This window comes from Homarus americanus, unplaced genomic scaffold, assembly GCF_018991925.1.
Source record: "Homarus americanus isolate GMGI-L3 unplaced genomic scaffold, GMGI_Hamer_2.0 scaffold22250, whole genome shotgun sequence".
NCBI lineage: Eukaryota > Metazoa > Arthropoda > Malacostraca > Decapoda > Nephropidae > Homarus > Homarus americanus.
Window position 1 is genome coordinate 10075091 of NW_024741189.1, and position 16414 is coordinate 10091504.

The following is a 16414-nucleotide window of genomic DNA, read 5'->3' on the forward strand; positions in this document are numbered from 1 at the left end:
CTATGATAGCTAGTCTCAACCCAGGCTAAAGATGACTTTCTACAACACGGATGCTGCAATGACAAGACAATACAAGACAAGGTAAAAGACAATTTCAACTTTTTTTTAATTGTTCTGAACAGGAAACCGCAATGTGCATGGTTGACTGGAGAGCAAGGTGTCAAGTTATTACTGGAGAAGGATGTGCTACTGATTGGTGATGCCAGGTTGTGTGAATCACTGGTAGGACACCAGAATGAGTGCGTGTGTTCAGGCATGAGTGTGTGTATGTGCTCTGTGGATTCATTCATTATCAGGAAAGCCCTATTTCTGTTTATAGGCTTATTCTGGTTAACCTACGCTAGAATGAAAATATCAGTTGTTTAGCAATATGACCGACGAGTTTCTTTACAGCGTAGAGTTTATAAAATACAAGAAAAGAGAGCACATACTTCAAGCAGCAGCAAAGTCAATGAATCTATGTTATATCAAGACATTTCAGATAGCCTGAATGCCTTGTAAATTGAAAAGTTCAATACATTTCCACAATAACCTCCATAACAAAAATTCTGTAAATGTGGGAATTACTAAGTGACACAAAAACAAGAGCTAAAAACTGAGTAAAATTTCATCTGGCTACTAAACTGAGGAATTATTCTGGAACAGCAGGTCTGGCTGAGAAATGAAACTTTCTTTTCTTATAAACAGAGTGAAATTTAGGATACAAATTTACGATGAAGACAAATTGTCCTAATTAAATGGCTTTGTACCATATTTAATCAAAATCTGTACAATTTTTGAAGTGTAAGAAAGTGCAGAAACAAAGCCAAACCATACTCAATCAAATATTGTTGGAATTCACTGATATTCACTTCACTGCTGTGTATATTCAGTAAAAGTTCAATCCTATTGGTTTAAGTTACTACATAGAGTTAATGATAAACAGTAAAATGAAAGGACAGAGCTTACTGCTATATCCCTAGTTCTGCCAGTAATAAAGCATAATTTTTTTTTTTTTTGCCACAAGCCATCCTTCAGTCATAGAAGAGCAGTTAGCAGTAACACAGGATTCCCAGATCAACTTACTTGGCATAGTGCCCACTGGTGCCATGGGGGCTGGCGACGTTGGGGATAATGCAAGTCCACCGAGCCCACCCACAAATCCACCCATGTCCGGGTTAGTAGCACCAGTTGGGGGAATCACAGCCGCTGAGGGGGTAGCAGGGGTGGAGGAAGTGCTGGGTCCTAGTAAACCATGTAGCAGGTCCATATTACTACTGGTGGAGCCACCTGCCGTCCCAGATACTACAGGGGAAGTGATGGAAGAAGCAGGGGCTGCTGGGGTTGGGGTTATACCCATCAGTAAGGAAGTGGAGGAGCCACCTATGGGAGCACGAGGGACACTAATTATGTTGGATGCCTACACACACACACAATGTTACAATCATTCTTCCTTGTTTTAAAAATATACTCAGGGCCTGAAATGTAGAGTAATGCTGTATTCATGATGACTTAGTGATGTAATTTAGATATCCTAATAGGATTACAGTAAAAAGCCAGAGGCTTTTGGCTTGATGTTTGATTTTTTTTAAGTTTGTTCTTCACAAAATGTTTGACGTCATGAAGCATACCTAATTTTTGGCCCTGGTCATACTTCTGGAAAAAACTTGAAGCAATATACAACTACAGTACTCTACTATTTAAAATCAATTTGTATAAATTAGACACTGTATATTATACATGTATTCATTTATAGAAGAAACTGCATTAACAAAACTGAACAAATTTACCGGTTTGTACAGTATCTCAAAAAAGTTTCTGTCCACACAGTGTGAAACATTATGAGACCACGGATGATAGATATTGGGACATGCATTTACTTGGTATATATTTACCAAATGTAGTAGGATAAGCAGGCCACACAGCCACACATACCAACCCTCCAGGGACATCACAAGTTGCAGGTAGCATTTTGGAAATCATTGGACCCATCCTGACAGATACATTTTTGAGATACTGTATTGTACATTCCAATTTTTTTAATTAATCAAGGATTCATGTTCACAGTATCTCCTGTGCCAGTTAAGGATTCAAGTTTTTTTCCAGCAAAACAAATCAGATATAATTTCTTGTAGATTTGTACAGATTCTTAAAAATTTGTATGGACTCGAAGATTTTTATCAAATCTCAAGGATTTGCACAAATTCTCAAAGAAAAGTACAGATTCATGAATATTCCACAGATTTTCAAAGATCCATACAGATTTACAAAGCTTTAAGAACTGTATACAGAACTCTTAGGGACTCGTATGAATTCTCATAAGACTGAATTGGATTCTTCAATATTCCTATCCATTTCTGCAATATTTATGTACGGATTTTGATCCAAAGAGATAAAAAATGTATTTTGCTAGTCTGTGCAATTCATATGCAATAATTGTTCCACAGCTCCGGTGAACCACACTGATACATTCTGTATCTTCAAGTACGGGAAAGCTAACAAGTACTAATCCATGAGCCTCCACGAGATCACTGAAGATCTTTTACACCCCTGATAATCTTTAAGAATCCGTGTGAACCCTGGTAAAACTGAACGAATCTTTGATAATCCACACAAATCTGTACCAATCTTTGACAATACAGGGGGTCCCTGACTTACGAATGTCCGACTTCTAAACGAACGGTGATACGAACAGGATTAAATTTGAAATTTACAGTATTTTATTACCTGTTGACTTACTTTTTTCTTTCATTTACTGTATTTTGTCATTCTATTTCTTCTTTTCTTTTAAATTAAGTGATTTTAGGTATATATAAGGACTTAGACTATGATATTGTGGAACTTTAAGCATTAAACACTGTTTTGTAGGTACGGTATGCACAAAGCATATGTTCCGACTTAAGAACGTCCTCACCATGGGGACCCCCTGTATACGTGAAACGATTATCTGTATAAATCCTTAAGAATCTCTTAGAACCTGGATCTAGCTTTCCTACTGTTGTGAAGAAATAACAAATAAGAGGGAATGTTTTTGCCTCTAATGTGACAATACTAATTTGCACTGAACCCGCAACACATTTCTAAAATTCGCCATAAACATTAAGAAAACAATTATCAAACCAACAAGAACAGAACATGAAATACTAAACACGTAAAACTGTGTGAGTACAAAATCCACTGTCACCATCTGTATGGTTTTATTCATCTAAATAACTACAAAGCTTGTTTTTTGTGCGCTTTCATGACACCTTGCAAATGATGAACATTACACTAACATCATGTAACATATGAATTCTGAAATACACATTTAGTATTCACAATAATCTGAAAAAACAGCAAAAATAAAATAAAATGAAAATATATACTGTATTTTATGGCATATAAGACACTTTTGTCTGAAAAAAAAAAATGGCTAAAAAAATTAGCCTGCATCCTATATGAGGCGTTGAGTGCGACAAGATGCCAAGCCCCCCACCCCCCCAAAAATGAGTTATCAGTGTTATCTCCATTAGCCGGAAATATTGGTGCAAAGCACTTCCTGGAATAAGAGATTTCCAAGTAACAAGACGATTCTCTCAAAGCCGGAAAAAATCCCTCATCCCCAGAATTTTCCGGAATTTCCGGGTAACGAAAAAATGTTCTTGGAAGTTCCAGAAATTGCCCATTACATCATCTCTCGAACCCGGAAAAATATCCCCCATCCCCGGAATTTTCTGGGTACAGGTAGTTCTGCTATAACGCGATAATTGTGTTCTTGTAAAATATCGTGTTATAGAAAATCGCGTAATAGAAATAACAGGGCTTATGGAGAAAATAGGGTTAGGTGCAGTTTACTCGAAATCGAAAAAATTTAGTAGTTAGCCTAACACAAAGGATAGCACAGTCTAAATAAATGTTACATTCATATCTAATAATGAAATCATACAGTAAATTTAACACTTTACCTTGAAAAAATATGAATGTAACTTGATGGGGGAGAAGGGTGATTTTGAGGTTGATAACATCAAGCTTCTCTTCAAGTGTTATATCCTTTCTTTTACGATAATCACCGGGAATTCTATCATCAGAATGCTTTTTGGAGATATTCTTCTTTACCATATTCACAGTTAATACCACAAAATTGGAGAAATAGTAAGCAAAAATCGCGTTATAGCAAACAAGCGATCGCGTTATACAAATATTGTTCCGAATTCATAAATCGCGTTAGAGCAAATTCGCGTTATCAAAACACGCGTTATAGCAGAACTCACTGTACTGGAAAATTTTCTTGGAATTTCCGGAAAATGTACCTGATTTTTATCTCTCAAACCTAGAAAAATGCTCCCCCATTCCTGGAATTTTCCAGCTACCGTATCCGGAAAATCTTCTCAGAATTTTCCAGAAAATAAGCCCCTCCGAGAAAATTTCAATTCCGGCTAACGGAGATATTACTATTACTATTATCTATACTCCCCAACATTTCCTCTATCTGAAAACAAAAACAAAATACTCTTCCGGTAGCACAATATTTGTAAGGCCGATAGCCATATTTGTATATTAGTGAAGGTAGGTAAAAGCGCCTCTATCTGTGCCTAGAGATGGACTGAGGGGGGGAATAGGACAAGAGCCTGCGGACCCCAATCGTAGTCTCTCTCGCTCATAGTGAATCATTATTTTCTGGTTTCTTAGCTAATGGGACTCCATGTTTCTACAAAAATTTCATAGGAATGTTATGTAATAACACTTGAATCTTTTTTTTATTTTCCAACTGGCAGAGAGGAGGGAGTGGGGGCCATTGAGAGAAACAAACAAAACAGAGAAGAAGGAGGGCGAGAAGGGTGGGAGAGAGGGCTGGTGGCACGCGGTGTGTTACGTTCCTTTCCGAGTGACAAGTCTTATCGTACCAATAGGGGTGAAACAGAGGGAGAAGGAGGTGCGTATTACTAGGAAGCTTAGTGCTATAAGTGAGGGAAGTACCCCACTTACCTGGTATTCACAAAGAAAAATTATGATACCCTACAGTAAAATTTCAATCCGTGAGGACTAGCCACAGCTCTCATATTCCGCTGTAAGGCCTGCTTCACACAAGCGTGTTTTTTCCGTGCAGTTTAGAAATGAATGAAGTTAAATGAGACCGTTCACACACAGCATGTACGGGAGAGGCTCAACCTATTTCTGTACTGTACCTGTATTCTCAAACTGTGGTGTGAAAAAAAACAGAGCGTTCTAGAATTCTTCATATAGCAATGGTAAATGCTTGTTCACACACACACACACACCACTGAATTGTCTTTTGCATTGTTCTTACAGTATTGTAGTTATTTTATTACATTATATGGAGTGTACCTGTACACAAAATATATGTTGCTATTGTATTCAATAAAAAATATGAAGAGCACAGGTGTGGTATATGAGTGTGACGTGAACGTGTGGGTGGACTTGGCAGGTGGTCAAATTAGATTGTTCCTGTAGCTACAACCCCCTAGCTCTCCCCCTACCAAGCCAAGCTGTTTTTAGTATTTTTCAACTCGTATTTTCGGATACTGTATACGTAATATTTTTTATTTTTTTTTTGTTACATGCACACACAACCATTCATTAATAATCTGGAAAAAAATTATTATCATAAGGTAAAAATCATAAAGGGAATAAACATTTCTTACGGGCACAGTAGTTAGAACACAGATCGTGGGAGGAGGAGGAGGAGGGAGCAGTGTTGGAGATCTCAGCCGCTCCAGAGTCCTGTGTCCAGTGCATTGTGAAACTATTGCCAACTGTCAATGCAGTATTTTTTATTTAATTATTAGTAAAGTATAATTTGTATTTATTTCTCACATTTACTGGTACTGTAGTATACACACGACCCTGGTCCCAAATAGCCTTACAATGAGGAGCGTCTATCAAAAAATCTGTGGTAAAAGTTGCAGCTGGGAAAGCATCCCCCACACTTACATTAATTCTTATGGGAAAAATAGCCCCAATATTCGCATACTCGTTATTTGCAATGACTTTTAGGAGCACATCGTTTGCGATAACCGGGGTATTCCTGTATAATAATACTGGTACAGTAAACCCTCGACAACTCGGCATTTGATAACTCGGAATTTCATATAACTCGGCATGGACATGGTCTCGGAATGTACTAGTATAACTCAGGAAATGCAGAGACGTAGACAATTATCTGGGAAAATCTTGGCATATTTGGCCACCTGCATCACCTACCATGCCTCTGTGTCACCTACTATGATGCTTTATTCATCACCTGCAGTGCTGGTAAGTGTTACTTTCTTACATTTAGTAATTACATGGACACATATAAGGGTCAATAATTTTATATTGTTGTATTTTTGTAGGGGAGGGGGAAGTGCTTCAATAAGTCAGAATTTGGGATAACTCGGCAAGGCCAGAGCCCCATGTGTGCTGAGTTATCGAGGGTTTACTGCATATGCTTTTATAATGCTCCTCAATTAATGATAATTTCTATGGATATGATTATTGTATAAATAAACTTTAATAAAGGCACTAAAATTAAATATTTTTATTACTGGGATGATTCACATAACGGTAGATCTTATCAAAATGTTGAAATAATAAGATAAAATAATATACAGGTATCCCCCAATTTATTATTTCCTTATCTATGATATTTCGCTTGAACAATGATAATGTATTAAGACCACCCTCCTATTTTGATAAAAAAAATTTGCATGACTGATGTTCATCGTCCTGCTTCAATCACTGACGTGTGGAATATGGAACACATCTCTCGGAGCACTTATCAGCTGCGGGCCACCCATGCACCGCCACGTGGCCACCCGGTGCACTACATTCCCAAGCTTTGTTCCATGGTGATTGCACATGCCTGTGATCATGAAGCTCAATGATTATCGGTAAGCATGTTATTTATTTTTTTTTTTTACCTCACAGTGAGAGGACATCACTAACATTCACATTGTACTTTGTTTTGGTGACTGAAGTGAATTTTATTAAGTTTTGTGACTGTAAAGTGCTTTGCCTCTGTTGTTGTGAACATGATGTAAGCAGTGTAGGACACTACCATTGTTTCGCTGTTTTTGTGACTAAAGTGAGCAGTTTAACTTTGAAAATATCTGGGAAAGCCAAGGCACCCAGGAAAATCTTTCTCTGGAGGTGAAACTTGACACTGTGAAGCAGCATGAAACTCCCCAGAGGCTGTGTGGGAGTTGGAGTGACATCTGCACTCCCCTTACAAGTCCCCTTAGCCTCGAATAGGACACGGAATGACAACCAGGCTTGTTCTTAATGATGTAGTGAGAGTTGTTCAATTGTGTTTTATGTACAGTATATTATATTATCGTAGGAATTTTATTTTGAGTGATACATGTGAGTGTTGGGCTGACTGGAAACGTATCCCGTTGAACCCCAAGTTGTGATGATCCCAATTTACAATATTTTGACTTAAGACGAGGGTTTTCAGGAACGTAACCCCATCATAAATACAGTAGGATACCTGTATACTGTACCAGTAAATGTTAGGAATAAATAAAAATATTACCAGTAAATAAAAAATAATGCATTGCCATTTGGTTGCTGAACGAAACGCATTTGTCAATTGTTTCAATACACACATAACTCAGGAGACAAAGAACAGCTGATGACCCCCAGTGTACTACCTGGTAACTCTCACGCAGGAAAAAGTTTGTCCCCTTTATGTTTTTATCTTATGACAACTATTTTTTTTTATGTAAGGAGGTGTGTGCATGTAACTAAGCATAATAATAACAATACTGTAATAATAATAATAATAATAATAATAATAATAACAACAATAACAATAATAACAATAATAATAATAATAATAATAATAATAATAATAATAATAATAATAAAAAAACCATTCTGAAAACCGAAAAATTCCGAAATCCGAAATGCCTCTGGCCCCATGGATTTCGGATAAGGGATTGTCAACCTGTATAAGACTTTTAAAATTATTGAATAGTACAAACTTCTTGATATTTACTAAAATAGTAAGGAATTTAAGCCCAAGAACCGATTTCTATATTGGCGGACTAATATGACAGCTAGTGTGCAAGCGAAAACATGTTCAGGGGCGCTCGTAAGGAATTCGTTAATCGAGGGAATGGTCGTTAACCGAAGTTAAGAATCTTATGGAAGGTGATTCATTAACTGAAATTTTGTTAACCGAGGGATCACTGTATATGAACAGTAAATAAGTGTTGCTTTGATATTCATATTTAGAGACATGACGATATGTTTTCACATATAAGCACTTACTGTTCATACATTGGTGTTTCCAATCGTCTCACTTTATTTCTTTACCATAAGTGGTTAGCTACTTCTAGTGTTCCATTTATTAACATTAAATAACATTACTTAAAACATACATACAGGTATTCAATTTTTTAAATTAAGTTCACTACAACTACAACCAGGGTCTTATTTTCTTCAGTTTCTTATGTAGAATCATAGTCACTCACAAAAACAATGCCGTCTTGTCTCCTCGTGCATGTTTTAATATTCTACGTATTATTAATGAATTTCATTGTTCATTTCACATATATAAACATTAATTCAATCAAATACATATTCAGTAATAAACAATAATGAATCTTTTGTACATATTCTTAAAAAGATAAATGGCGCGGTATCCTTAAATGCACACGTATATGTTGGCGTTCCCAATCCATCTCACTTCTTTTTTCTTTACCATTAGTGGTTAGCTACTTCTATTGTTCCATTTATTAACATTAAATAACATTACTTAAAACATATACAGCTACTCTCGACTTACGACATACTTGACCTACGACCACCCGGACATACCCGACAGCCTCAGTCGTATCAAAATTTTGTCAAATTACGTATTTTCGAGTCCCAACGTAAGTGATTGCGCTGTTTACTGACAAAATTTTCGTTTGTAATTCACTTTAAAATGGCTGGCAAGCTTAAAAGTGAGAGTTTTATGGTGCTGAGAAGAAAAAGAGACACCCATTTTAGATTTTCTATATATTATTTAAGCATTTTCAACTTACGACCTGGATTTGGGTCCCTAACCCCGTCGTAAGTCGAGGAGCAGCTGTACAAGATATTAATTTTTTTTTATTAATTTTACTACAGCTACAACCAGGGTCTTATTTTCTTCATTTTCTCGTGTAGAACTATCGTCCCGGCTGTTAACACAAACGTAAACAATGGCGTCCCATCTCCTCTTGTGTGACCATATTATTATTCATTTATATTGTGTAAGGTGCATTCAGAAACATTATTGAAATATAGTTTGTAATTTTCATTAATTAGTTTTAGGGGAAAAGAGGGTAAAAGGCCACACAACAGATGTTAAAAGGTTACAATTGGGAACACATCTCATTATTATTGCTTTATTTCAATGGTAATTAATGATTCGCGATACGATGGTTCACTTTACACTGCAATATTGGAGGACACATTACCATCATTATTCGAGGCTTTACTGTATACTGTATACAGTGTTTCTTTTTATCAGCACAGCACTGGGCCGAGGGGATAAAAGTTAAAAAATAAAAAAATAAATAAATAAACAGCAAACTGTGATAATGAACAAAATGGACTCAACATTCTGTTGTGAACTGCAATGGGATACTGGTATATTTTGGTCTAGTGTGAACCTCAGATAACAGGTTTTAATTCACTTTGCTATACTTTATATATTAATTTATTAACAGTAAGAACCTTATTATAACCTAACCTAACCAGTAAGAACTTGATCATAACCTTACCAGTTGTGCCAGATGGTTCTTGGGAAAATGAAGAAAAATCTGCAAAGTCATCTTTCCTGGAGAATAAGAAATTTATAAAATACAAAATAACTCCGGGTAAATTTCTTAAAACGTATCATCACAAGCGTATCCATATTTTTCTCTCCTGATATATCACATGATGGCCACAACCAACAACAAACATACAACTTCATTTACTGTATATCATCCATTCTTAAGGTTGTGACAAATATAATAACACTCGACTCATACTGCACATCTCACCAGTCCATATACAGCATTTGTACCAAGTTGTGTAAAAACCCACAGAAAATTGGTAAAGTAGATGACACAACAAACTTTTAATTCTGGACAAACTCTCACACATCAATCTCCACCTGAGAAGAAATGGGCACCAAACACAAAGTAATGTCTACTAGTACAAATACTGTATCAAGCTGTTCAACAAATGTTTGGGTACAATGACAAAAAAGTATTCCTGTACTCAAAAGATGATGGAGATCAAGGGGGTCATGGCTTATACAGTGTAAATAATTAATCAGGCATGGCAAACTACAGGACATTTGAGTAATATTAAGAGATTTTAACATTAAATGAAGGTTAAGTCCTTCTTTTTTCCATTTTCAGATAAATTAAGATTTTGTTTCAAGAACAATTTGCACCACCACCCAAGACATCAGGTGAATCAAAAAGAAATCCCTGAAATGGTGTACTCACTCTGATGATTTGGATGCATCATGTCCAAAAGCAGAATCAAAATCACCAAACTCAGCCTTATTGCTTTCAGTATCCACTTCTCCTGCTCTAGGATCAAAGTCATCCTCAGCACGACTTGGAGATGTTTTTGAAGGACTAGATGTACCATTACTGGTAACATTTCCAAACAGGTCTTCCAGTAGGTCACTTTTCTGCGTTTGTGTTGTAGGCGCTGAAGACTGTAAATCAAACAGGAAGTCAAGCAAAGATGAAAGAATTTATTAATATGCAGGTACTACACAGATTACAGGAAGCCTTGCGAATATAAATGACGACCTCGACATGAATGCAAAAATCTGTTTTCTGTGGTGAAAATATCTCCAGTCTGTAGAGTAGAAAGAACAATATCTCAAGATGCCTGGTTATTATCAGAACAGGTTAACTAAGGCATTTCCAGTACCCTTGGGATCAGAGGTTTTTCTGTACCATCAGAGGTCTATATTTAGGTAAAATCTTAGACATAGTGTGAAGCAACGCCCCAGATTCATACCAATGTGTCTTGGCCATGATCACCACCACAACAGCTGGCCATATGAACAATGTTACCAACTCTGAAACTGAATTCTCATCAGTTACCAACTCCTATGAGGAAAAAGTGATGACTAATGTTCTACTAAAAATGATGTCTCGGTAGCCATACAAGACAATGGAACAGCACAAGAACAAGTGAATATGTAGAGGACAATCAGGAGTTCATTCTCATAAAATTTCCTTGAAATCACATAGTGTTTTAGAAACAGTGATTTAGAGGATTTTAGGATGGCTGCCATGATGGATTACAAATGCACCATGACATGAATTTGTCGAAGAACATGGTAAGTCATTCCTTCCAGCAATGTTTCATAAGCCATTAGCAAGTATGTTGACCAAAAGCAGAGATATTAGTTTATTTTCAATTATATTATATCAGTGAGTCGTTTGTCCCAACAGTACCGGATTTGGGGGTGTTCAGAGTATGTGGCCAAACAGGGCCCCAACTTTATATGAAGAAAAGAAAATATAAAAAGCTAGCATCTTTAGGTTTATTATAATCATGTCACTTGTTGTACATGTATGTAGTTGGCAGCCTTGGGGAGGGGGGGTTATATAAGCTAGGATACACCATTGCTTACTCAGAGCTTTAAGGTAATAACAAATTTTCCATATTTTAGGTCTAGGTTAATCAACATTATTTAGGGGGTTTTACTTTTATAACACAACAGCGTGTGGGTGTGTTACTAAAATTAAGTACTGTAGTGTGGGGACTCAGGGTCCCAACATATTGGAACTGCACAGGGCTCCCACAGGCCTAAATTTGTTGCTGTTCCCCAATAATACTCGACTCTGGATATGCTTAGAGTAATCCTACAAATAAATTCATGCAGCACAGACAAACAGATGTAAGTCAATACACCACAGTGCATACCAAATGAGGATATTATAATATTGAGGTAGAGAGAATCAAGAAAACCAAAGGAATTCTTGTACTGTATATTCCTACCAGTGTACTGCATTACCTGAGACTGAGAGGTGTCCTTCCCAAAAGTTGCAGCTGCTCCTAAGTCCACCATCTTTGAGGGTTTGGAAGATTTTTTGGCAGGAGTCACATTTGTGGGTTTGCTGGAAGTGGTGGTGATTGATGTTCTGGTGGGTTTGGGGCTCGTCTCTTCATCACGGTATTCATTTACAGGATCTACAGCATCTTCTACCTCATCTCCACTGGAATTAAAAAAAAAAAGTCAATCACTGCACAGCAGTTTCGGTAATTTTTTATTTTATTTTTTAACAATTTCACTCTTGAACTTGTTTATATAATTATTTTTACAACTGTATTAATCTTTTGTAAACATCCAATCGATTGATGCAAACATATGGATTTTCAATTTTTTTATTTTTTAACTGTACCAGGTGCTAGTACATGGCATCACTCACATGACAAGAAAAGATCCATCCATGAATATTTTCGTAACCCTTTCAAGCCTTTTCCCTTCTTTTTAGATCCCACACTGCTCCTCCCTAATAATAATATCAACAACAATAATAACAATAATAATACAGTAATACCTTAATAATAATACTGTGGCTGGTCTTTTGTTTCCCAAAAGTGCCAGTTCTTTTAAACACAACAAAGTTAAGGACAAACTGACAGTTCAAATTCTATTACAGTATACATATATCCTTCAGTTGTAACACTTCCTAAACCTTGTAATTCTCCATCACCGTACCCTCTTTAGGATTATAGGCTTTCAAAATAACAAGACTAAATAATAAGTCTTAAGTTGTTTCTTAAAGGCCTCCACAGAAGTCAGCTGCTTCGTGGATGCAGACAACTGATTGTACAATCTGGGAGCTGTATAGGAAAAGGATCAGCCAGCATAAGAACATTCCTGTATTGCTCTAGGCTCCAAGTCATGAGGAATCATCACAACTGTACTATACAAAATCTTTTCAGAACGTGTAGTCAAAGGATCTAGTAGGTGCACAAAATTGCCCCTTACAAATCATTTATTTATTATTCTACAAATAAAGTCTGCAGCATGTTCATAAGCGAGTGGTATCTTAGATACATTATATAGAATCAAGACGACAAAAAGTTTTCTTCAAATCCTTGATATACAGTCAGTTCTGCTATAACGCGATAGTTGTGTTCTTTTAAAACATCGTGTTATAGAAATTCGAGTAATAGAAATAACAGGGCTTATGGAAAAAATAGGGTTAGGTGCAGATTACTACTCGAAATCGAAGAAAATTTAGTAGTTAGCCTAACACAAAGGTTAGCACAGTCTAAATAAATGTTGCATTCATATCTAATAATGAAATCATACAGTAAATGTAACACTTTACCTTGAAAAAATCTGAATATAACTTGATGGGGGAGAAGGGTGACTTTGAGGTTGATAACATCGAGCTTCTCTTCAAGGGTTATAGCCTTTCTTTTACGATCATCACCGGGAATGCGATCACCAGAACGCTTCTTGGAGATATTCTTCTTTACCATATTCACAGTTAATACCACAAAATTGGAGAAATAGTAAGCAAAAATCGAGTTACAGCAAACAAGCGTTCGCGTTATACAAATATCGTTCCTCTATTCATAAATCGCATTAGAGCCAATTCGCGTCAAAACACGCGTTATAGCAGAACTCACTGTACTCTGTAGTGCAGAATGTTGTTCGTCCCTACAAGAGAAAACAATGAAAGAGTGGGGTCTATGGTGCAACTTGGTTTAAATTCAATTGAAAATTCCTCATTTAAAGAAACACCATCAAGGTCATTTCTTGTACGTGATATCTTTGTCATAAAAAACAAGGAAATATATGAGGCAAGCTGAGCATCTGAAATGGAAGAAGGTATAGTAGTTCCAAACCTCCACCCATCAGCCCATTCATGACTACATACATTTTTTTTTATCCCTGCCGCAAGCAGCAACTTGACTTCTGTCATACAGGTATTCAACTTGCGTTCCCTCACTGAACAAACAACAGCCCTTCGTGCAGTCATACACTCTGATCTAGTGTGGTCTGTTCATCACCTGCGCCACTCTCGTTCAGAACTTCTAAGATCCTTAAGAAGAGAACTTATTGATGAATCATACCAAGAGTTATCTCGTACTGTAATTCTCTTCGTGGCCTCTGAACAATAATGGTCTGAAATGGACCGGAAGACATCGTTATATAATTTAACCATCTTCTCAGTAGACAAATCAGAGGAGTCGACCCAGTTCAAAGAATGATCGACTTCCTGATCAATCAGGGTTTGGTCAATGTTTCTATCGCTCTTGGGATATTAAAGCCAAAAGTAACCAAAACATGGTCAAAGACTGCTGGATCGATCAGGTCAACTTCAACATCTAATACACGATCACAGTCAGCAGGAGACAAAACTAGGTCTAGAGTGTGTCCACAACCATGTGTTGGACTTGACACATGATTGCCTAAATTGTTTAGATCGAGAATTTCCAATAACTCAGAAAAAAGGGTTTCAGAGAGGAGTTGTCAACCCAATAATTAAAGTCACCACAGATCAACTATCAGCCATTCTTTCCTGAGAAAGTCAAGAAACAAGCTAAATCCATCTATGAACTCCCTATCAGTACCTGGGTGACCAGGACGAAAAACAGCAGCAATTCTAATAAGTTGACAATAAGGATTTATTAATGCCTCCACTTTTAATAGGCTCAAGGAGGGCACTATGCAGTTTTTGAACAAGTAGAGCTGGTGTTCTCAATTACTTTTTTACGTTGGGAAGTCATAATAGTGCAATCTTTACTTGACACAAAATGACCGACTAGCTCGGGTGGTACTGGAAGAGTGGAACAATTTACACAGCAGGGTAAGGTCTTATTTGAGTATGTTCTAGACTCATGACTGCCTGCACAGAGGACACAAACTGGAAAACCAGGCTTCCCGGGACAGCTTGAAGCAGTGTCCAAATTTATGGCAGTGGTAGCACTGAGTGACCCAAAACTTGTCATAAGCTTTGCATCTGTTCAGCCCAACATAAACCTATCCTTAAAACTTCTCTATGGACTTTCATACTTCAGGTGATATCTTCATGACTGCAAGTTAACTTTCTCCTTTTATCTTTGTGAAAATAAAGGATAACTTGCAGTCTATATTTAACAGTTCTTGAATTTCATTATTCTTCTCAGCAATGTCCAAGACTATTTTGTCATTAGGAAGTGTAGTGGGAATACCTACAATTGTCATTTTTGACATGATTTTTCTAGGTTTGGACATCATGAAATCCAACTGTGTACTAAGGCAGGAACTCATTGCCTCACTAGTCTCCTCCTTTGCCTTTGCAGTGGTAAGTCTAATAACAAGGGAGCCAGTTTTTGTCTCCCTGCAACTATTAACAGGAATGGACATCAAAGCTCTATCGACACTTCCAGCAGCAGTAACAGCCTTATCAACCACAATGCTCTCTAACTGTACTGCACCATATACTGGTACTCTCCCTGGTACACTCAACAGACTTATTCATCTAAAAATTTTAAATTCTTAACACCTTTCCTTTTATACAGTTACCATTCATTATATATACATAAGGGCCCATAATACCCTAACAAACTTCCACATACTTTGACTAGAGCCACGGAATCCCATGGAGTCTGAGGACACACCAACATATTTATCCTTATTCTTCTTTGCCTTCTTACGCTCCTCTCGCAGCCTGTTGTCATCTTGTATAAAGTCTATTAAGTCTTTTGCCTTTACTCTGGAAATTCACAAGATAAAATTGTAAAAAAAAATATTTTGTAAAATTATCTTTGTATAGCCATTACAGTATCTTTATTCCTAACCCATGTTTGTGTGAGTTGGATCAAGGGTACAGGAAACTCAAAGGGAAAAACAATAATTTATGTGGTGCATAACATTTACAGAAAGTGATACATAAATCAGATTATGCTTCCAGAATGACTAAGGCACATTCAGACCTTCAAAAATTTAAAAAATTACCACATGTAGATCAATATGACACAGCTTGTGACTTACAAAAATAAATACTGTAAACAGTGCAGTGTAATTTAAAACCTGAATAATCTACAACAATAATCTGCTATTATAACACTCATACTGAAGTTTAAAAAATTTATCAGTGGATTCAGGCGGCCCCCCAAATTCGTGGGGGTTAGGTTCTCAAAATGGCCACGAATTGCAAAATCCGGGAATAACATTGAGGGTGGGGGGTGGAGGGGTGTTACATTTTTACTTGTGTACAAAGAAATGTATATTCCCGTATGTATTTGCCCTTATGACAATTATTTCTTTTACCTGTAGTATTGTGTGTGTGTGTGAAGACACACACACACACAAAACACAAATAAATAATAGAAAACCCTCTCATAAATAATCAGAAACAAATTTATAAAAAATGTGACAGTCTACCTTCAAGTCAGTGCTCTAGGATTACAGTACTTTAATAATAGAGCACTGACTTGAGGGTAGACTCACATTTTTAAT

The 16414-nt window shown here is 36.7% G+C and overlaps 1 protein-coding gene across 1 annotated transcript in view; it reads right to left on the bottom strand.

The window, feature by feature from the left end:
- The window catches only part of LOC121875759, a 42194-nt gene that overhangs the window by 7540 nt on the left and 18240 nt on the right, over nucleotides 1-16414 (bottom strand). The window contains exons 4-11 of the mRNA XM_042380443.1: nucleotides 15532-15668; nucleotides 15058-15408; nucleotides 13981-14095; nucleotides 13597-13627; nucleotides 11966-12172; nucleotides 10431-10648; nucleotides 9714-9769; nucleotides 1066-1362 (exon numbers count right to left, since the gene is read on the bottom strand). Of these exons, the coding sequence (XP_042236377.1) occupies nucleotides 1066-1362; nucleotides 9714-9769; nucleotides 10431-10648; nucleotides 11966-12172; nucleotides 13597-13627; nucleotides 13981-14095; nucleotides 15058-15408; nucleotides 15532-15668 (1412 nt within the window). The remainder of the gene's footprint in view (nucleotides 1-1065; nucleotides 1363-9713; nucleotides 9770-10430; nucleotides 10649-11965; nucleotides 12173-13596; nucleotides 13628-13980; nucleotides 14096-15057; nucleotides 15409-15531; nucleotides 15669-16414) is intronic.